Source organism: Stegastes partitus, unplaced genomic scaffold (genome assembly GCF_000690725.1).
Source record: "Stegastes partitus isolate 25-593 unplaced genomic scaffold, Stegastes_partitus-1.0.2 Scaffold2062, whole genome shotgun sequence".
Lineage (NCBI taxonomy): Eukaryota > Metazoa > Chordata > Actinopteri > Pomacentridae > Stegastes > Stegastes partitus.
In genome coordinates, this window is record NW_007579793.1 from 68,822 (window position 1) to 76,325 (window position 7,504).

General features: G+C 40.0%; 1 protein-coding gene across 1 annotated transcript in view; it reads right to left on the minus strand.

Moving 5' to 3' along the window:
• Positions 1–7,498, minus strand: part of cyth3a (cytohesin 3a) — a 42,806-nt gene extending 35,308 nt beyond the window's left edge. The window contains exon 1 of the mRNA XM_008303747.1: positions 7,285–7,498. Within this exon, the coding sequence (XP_008301969.1) occupies positions 7,285–7,303 (19 nt within the window). The 5' untranslated portion in view covers positions 7,304–7,498. The remainder of the gene's footprint in view (positions 1–7,284) is intronic.
• Positions 7,499–7,504: the final 6 nt, after the last annotated feature.

Here is a 7,504-nt window from a genome sequence, read left to right on the forward strand (position 1 = left end):
TACAGGGTAATCATTTGCTTTATAAAATGTCAACAAAAGGGGGAAAAAATTTGTATATTTTTTTTTTTTTTTTTTATAAAAAAAAAAAAAGGGGGAAAAAATTTGTATTTCAGTCTGATCTTCAGTTTATTACCACATAAAACTGAGAAAACCAGCAAATATTCATATTGGAGGAGCTCAAAATGAGTGAATTTGTGGAAATGCTGTTAATCAATCATCAAAATTGCTGCGGATTAAATTGCGGCTGAATTACAAATCAATTATTAGGCTAGTCATTTGGGCCCAAATGCATCCTACTTACGAGCTGAAGCACCACTACGGGGTGATATTAGGATAAAACAGGCAGATGCAGGGAGGAACAGATGTCTGCTGCGCCGCTGTCGAGACATTCGGCGCTTACTTTAAGCCAGCCGGCCTCCCGAGGCAAAAGATACCTACAGAGCAGCCACAGTTCGCCTCAAGTGACCGTCTGATGTCCTCCCACACACTCCCCCTACGGCCACAACAAAGACCACACTGCAATCACACCAACTTTTCCTTCACCAACTACTCTCCCTCAGAGCTGCAGCGCCGCATGTCAAGAAATCATACAAACGGTGCGGTGACTTCCAAAAGCGTTCTTATCTTGGGTTTCATGCCCGCTGGGGTGAATATGATATGAAATAATTGCATAGAGTCAGACGTCCATTAAGTTTGAGGAGATGACAGGAATAAAATGTGAGGAAAAAAGGTGTTTCTTTTTCTTTTTTTGTCAAATCTTCAAATGGGACCAATCACAAAGGCATTTATGATTCTGCACCGAAACTGCCATGTGTGCACCATTAACAGGTCTGTGAAGACAAAACAGTAGTGCAGCAGTCAGATAGGATTTGTTATTTTAGCAAACGCTCGCACATTCAGTTCAGGAAAACTGAGGGAAAGGCCTTCCCCATTCAGCTTTTCCCACGGTCAGATAGAGAGAAGAGCGCTGATTGCGACACTTAAACAGGAAATATGGTCAAAAAAGCCTCACAAGACCTCATAAACAAACCCCCTTTTTTTGCACATTTTTTTCTGTGTCCGTACCTCCGAACACAAGGCATGTTTTGTACAGGAACCACAGTCGTCACAAATAACTTCATTCAGGCAGTAAAGGTGTTGGAAAATCTAAGAGCTCTATTCATTTCAACATTTTAATACCCCGAACCTCCCGAAACAGCCGTTTACTCAGCTCGCATTAATCCTTGACTGAGGCATCACAGAGCTGCTATAAAGGAGAGAAAAAATACAAGAAAGCCAAGTGTTAAAATCCGTGGCCTCCATCCAGGCGTTCAGTCAACTGCTTCTCAGCCAATTTCTGCTTCTGTGTTCTTTCCACTCCTCCATCCAGCTATACAATGATGCTAAAAATAGACACATGAGTAATAAAAACACTTTCAAGCCTGTTGCTGATTTTCATCCATTTTGAGGCCAGGCCCTGTCTGCTCTGTGGCATGTAAACTGAGCAGAGAAGCGCCAACTCTGATTAGTGAGCGCAGTAAACATGCTCTAATGAATGCCATGCTACAGCTGAGTTACACAAACAATACACCGTGACACATTTTGTATGATCATTCAGGTTTTAAGTGTTATAAGGTCTATGTGCAGGATGACGTGGCTGCTCTTGTTCCAACAGCGCCATTGTTTTATCAGTTATCTCCCTCACTGAACTGACTCAGCTCTTCCTTTGCACAGTGATAATGCTTCCAAGATTTCAGCTGCAAATATCAATCAAATCCCACTTTCAAATGCACAATAGTGTGAAGTTACAGTCTAAACCTACTTTATTAATTTTTTGGACCACTTGGGAACAGCGCAATTTAACTATAAACACAACACTGACGAACTATACCTGATATTTGCTCTCCTTTTAGCTCTGATTTGGTCTCAACCAGCTGCAGAGGAGTAGCTGTTTAATCCCTCACCATGTTCACCACCTAAAATCACTAACTAACTGCATTACTTGTCAACTGTTACATTAATCAGCAACTGTTTTTACAGCCAATTAATCAAACGGTGCAATTTTTTTTTTAAGTCAAAATTCTCTCATTCCAGGTTCTTAAATTAGAACATTTTCTGGTTTCTTTGCCCCTTTATGACAGTAAAGTACCTTTGGGTTGTGGACAAAACAAGACAATTGAAGACATCATCTTGGGTTTTGAGAAACGCTGATCAACATTTTCACCATTTTCAGACATTTTAGAAACCAAACAACACATAAAACAATTAGTTAGTTGCAGCTCTATTTGGGTACTTAGCTTATAATTGCTTTATTATCTTTTTTTCTGGCTGGAAACAGCTGCCCGTGGTGTCTTGAGACATCGCTAATGAAAGCAGCAAGACTGAGAAAAAAGGCTGCTAAAGCAAAACTGTGTAAAGACAGTTAAACACTCCTGAAAACTCGGGAGGGAAACACCTGAAGACTAGATGAAACCACACAGACAGATTTATTCCACCAACCTGCACAGATTATACTCTTCGATAGTCAGGAAAAAGCACTCAACTTTACATTACAACTTAATAAATCCTCCAGACAACAGGGGTGAGAATCAGAGTTACTCGCGACACATTGCCCACGACAACGATGCTATCACAATAATGAGATTCTACATTGCAAGACAATCATCTACGATAAACCGAGATATTATCATGCATTTATTTACTACATTGTGCTGTCAGCGTCAGCTCAGTTAATTCGCTCTCTGATTTGCGGCCATTTTCATGCTGTGAGTTTCTTTCTCTTCACCACGGCTTCCATTCACTTCACCTTCTTCCAGCTAACAGCATCACCGTGAAAGTTCAGGAAGTAGTGACTCCAGTAAGTCAAAACATCACCATTTGGCATCAGTGTATCACTAGAGGAGGTGTTACGATATATCGCTGCATCGATATTTTGACACTGAAGTGTTATTAATAAAAACCTTTATGAGAACAACTGTAAGGTTAGAGTTTCTACATATCACACACTGTATGATTTTATCTGCAGATGGCCGACACCAGCTGATCCCAAGTGGAACAGAATCCTACTTGTTCCGATCAGTCGTCACGCCCTAATCAAATTCTTTAACAACTTTTTGTGTGTGCTTCTGCTTTCAGCTTTAAAAAAATTGAAGATCTACATGATAATTCTTTATTGGATCATCCTTATAAACAACCCCATTTAACAGTCATCAGTATAAAAAAATTGATTCTAGCAGCAAAAGGCCTCTTAGTTCAGAAACATCCCCAACTCTCCTTCCTTCACTATCCTGTTTCATGAGAGGTGGATTGTGGGTGCATTAGCTGTTTGTATACTATTTCTTAATCCTATAAAATATGACGGCATCTGTTGGCTCTTTCCTCTGTTGTTCTCAGACCGGTTCACCGATGCAGAATAAATCATAGCCCCAGCTCTGAACATATGCTGTTCAGTTTGCATGCACGCTGTACATACGGCCGTTGAGAAGGAGGTCCGTTATGTGTACACATGGGGATAATGTGCACATTTGTTGGCATGCAAAACAGAACCTTGGAGCTTTAAAGTGCAGCTTGAAAGTGGGTGGATTTGCAGCCTAAAGTCCCCGAGAAAGGGGATCTGATCTACATTAAACAGAATGTGTAGGGGCTCAGATAAATAATTACATCTTGATGTTTGGGGGGGAAAAACTGACATTAACCTATGTAAAAAAAAAAAAAAATCCTGTTTGGTCGTATACTTTGCAGGAGAGTCAGGAATTCAGACACCTTGAAGCACAAAGAATCCCCCACAACGTACACATGTCTTTGATATGTTGCGCTGCATTACTCTGCTCTGAGCTCTGACAAGCTTCTCTTGATGAAAGTCTAACTTTGACTTTGGCTGCTGTTAAGTGCCTGTTAGAGACAGATTTAGCACCGAGTGCCCGTGTTGTGACACCGGCGTATCAAGGTGTACATGCGAACAATGTTAAGTGATGTTTGCAGGTCAGCGAGAGCGTGAGTAAGCAATCGAGTTTAACATTTATGGTAAGTTATTTTAACAGTTCACTCCGCACGGTGTCGTATCGTTGCAGTTTAATCGCAGACAGAGCGCCTTCTGTGCTTCCTGCCACATGATTCAGTGAACGCTATCTCTCTGACTGGCCTCGTATGAGCAGCTTGCTCGCAGCACATGTGAGTTTGAGGGGGAAATGATATGGTGATAGCATGTTCTCACGGGTTAGATTACAAAGAGGATACAGGTCAGCTCCTAAACTGTGACTTTGAAGTGCATTTCCTTTTAACAAACCTCTACATTTAGACATATTAGAACCTCTCCATTGAAGCATACAAGGAAGGAATGAGATATTGATTGAGCAAAATTGATTTTTTTTGGAGTGAAGTTCATTAAGATGCCAAAATATAAATAGTTGTTGCGTGGGCATGATAAATTCCTGTTTATAAGTGGCACTAAAGGGAATGAGAAACCAGCGAGGTTCATCCTCTGGAAGCCAAGAATACACACAACAAAGCTATGGAAATCCTACAAAACACAAGGAAAATAGGGTAGAAGACCAAAACTGGGTCATCCTCACGTCTATTCAATGTTCGGCGCAGAGCTTGCAGACCTACTCGCTGTATAGCATAATGTGGAAGGGGGAAAAAAAGCAGAAGTTCATACAAGTGTCTCTCCTGGCTCTGCTAATCTCCCAGTTTAACTGCCAAACTGTTATCAGACTATAACCATTTGTTTACATTACACAGCCTCGAAGCCTGTGAGCCCACAAGACGGTTTGGATTATCTGCTCAGCAGCATCCTGCATGTGTGTGAAAAGACACCACCATAAAATAATTGACTCAGACCTGCAGCCACCATAACTGGGTTATATTACATGCAGCTGCACAGGTTCAATTCATGGAAAAAGAGTGTAGTGCTAAATACTCAGGTCATGGCCAGTTCTGTGAAAACATCAACACTCTTTGTAGATAGTAAAGTCGAACTGATTTATCAGTCGGCTGATGCTGGCCGATCATATCACTATACGCCAAAATGAAAACTTTCTTTTACAGAACATTATACAGAGAAGGATGCTTGGAGTAGTTTAGAAACAGTATCATCACGTAGTTTGTCCAGCAGAGCAGAGCTGACTCTATGATTTACAATACTCTCAGCACTGTCTGCAGCACATGTAGCAGAGTACATATCACAGGTGAGCGGATGGTGGTGCAAAGTCAAGCAGTGCCTGCATAATTAGTGCAAACCATAAGATGCTAACTAGTTGCTGCAAATGTAATAACAACGACTATCATATTTCCTTTTCAAATTAATTCTAATATAGATAGTTCAGTTGCAAAAACAGAAAACTCCATCTTCACAAACCTTCAGAAAACCCACTTTTCCATCGTCTACCTGAGACAATATCAATCAAACTTAAGTTATCTCTAGTTTTGTCATTTCTACTGAGTCAAATCCACTCAACTTCAGTTTGATTGATATGATCTCAAGCAAACAACAAAAAACAACTTTTCTGAAAATCTACAAAAATGGAGTTATCTGTTCTTGCAGATGAACTCTTCATATAGACATCAGAATTCCCTTTTCCCAAAATGGGTATCGGCCCCAAAATGGGTATCAGTGACGCTTTGTCACCATCTCACATTCAACCTAAAGAATCACTGTGGCTACAGAAAAACTGCATTCTCAAGTCAATAGTGATCTTTTTGTACTTTAAGGCATTTTCTCCCATTAATATTCCACCTAGTTTGATGTGAGGTTAACAGTTTGGGAAGCTATTACAAGCCTTTAGAGCATTATAAGACAAATTTTTTCCAATAACCTGCAAACACATAGATAATTAAAATCACACATTGTAGCTCAGCTCCTCAGTTTTCTGTGCCTGTTAATGTTTAAAGTGATTTTAGCTTTTAGTTTTCTCACAACTGTTGCAAATACTTCCACTTTAAAATCTTGCAGTGTTTGCTACAGAGATACACAACATACTGTTTAAACATCGACATTGCAACGTGCACAATAGTCACATTGCAAGAAGTGCACTGTGAAGTCGGGAAAATCAAGCGAAACACATCATACAAGGACTTCTTTGGCTGCTTGATACAAAAAGAAAGCACTGCCTAATTTTCCATGACTAATCTACAAGAGAGGTCTGTCTTAAATAACATAATTAACTCCGGATACAGCTACTTTTTTTAAACTCAATTTACCAGACAAGCAGTTAGTTGACATGAAAGCTTAACATGTGTTCAGCAACATGAGCGAGGAACAGGAGAGAAAAGGAAGATTTGATTGCAAAAGAAAAATGCAATCTGAGTTGTATGGAAATATTTCTGCTACAGAAAGGATGATGTTGACTGAAAACAGGTACTTTACTGTCAGTGTCTTCAGTTAAAGCATTTAAATCAGCACTACAAAGCTCTGTATGATGGATGCAAAGCCAGATCAGCATTTGCCAGCGTTACACCAAATGAGAAAGACTTGAAATGGCTTCTTCTTTTTATTTTTTATTTTTTTTAAGCTTTTTTACAATTACTTTTAATTGTCACTGCAGATACAATCCACTAGCCACAATCATTATAGAATTATTTCCAATTATAGTGACAAATCTGCTTTTTCTTATAAAAACACAAACAGCAAAAAAGCAAAATATTGCAATTTTAGCTGTTTTTTTTTTAAATATTGTGCAGCCCTGATTTGTAGTAAATTCATATTGACTTTAAAATTAGCAATGTGTGTCACTGTACTCCTCAAATACCACTGCAGAGACTTGATTTTCATTCATTTTCTTATATGTTTGTTGAAGGATGCACATCCAGCTGGGTCTATCCTCCACATGGAAGCCTGCCAGTCGCATATCTTATCAATTTCCACCAGTTTACAGGCTTCAAACAGAGCCACAAGATAGTGAGAGACACTTCAAAGCCTGACAGCAAGACATCAAACACAGGAAAAAAGGTGCATGCGTGGAAAAAATAAATGTGGTTGTGCGCATTTTTTTTTTATTTGATTTTTTTACCCTTAATATGTGTCTACAGAGGAGTCTCACCTGGAAAGCATGAAACAAACCAACAACAACAACAACAACAACAACAGGGTCTGTGTTGCATCTCGGAGAAATGCTCCGTTATTGTGTTGATATCTTGTTGTATGACAGCTGGTTGTTTTTCGATTTAAAAAAAGAAAAACACGAGACTACCTCATGTCTCCCTGACTCACACACATCCATCCATCCATCCATCCATCCTCCATCCCTGCTCAGAGAGGGCTGAGAGGAAACCACTGTGGGCAGGAAAAAAAGAGAAAAGCAGCCTTACCGTGATTGTCCTCGTCCATATCGATTGTTGGCGGCGACACAAGGTGAGAAACCTCGCGGAAAACGTTATTTCTCTCAGTGGTTTTCAGCTGGATTTCCTCTCCTTCCACTGACACATAGGCGAAGCCGGTGGTGTGTGTTGACAGATGGGTGAAGTGAGGTGGACCGGTGCGCAGATGGCAGCGGAGGAATTAATGAAAGGGGGGTAAAAAAAAAAAAAA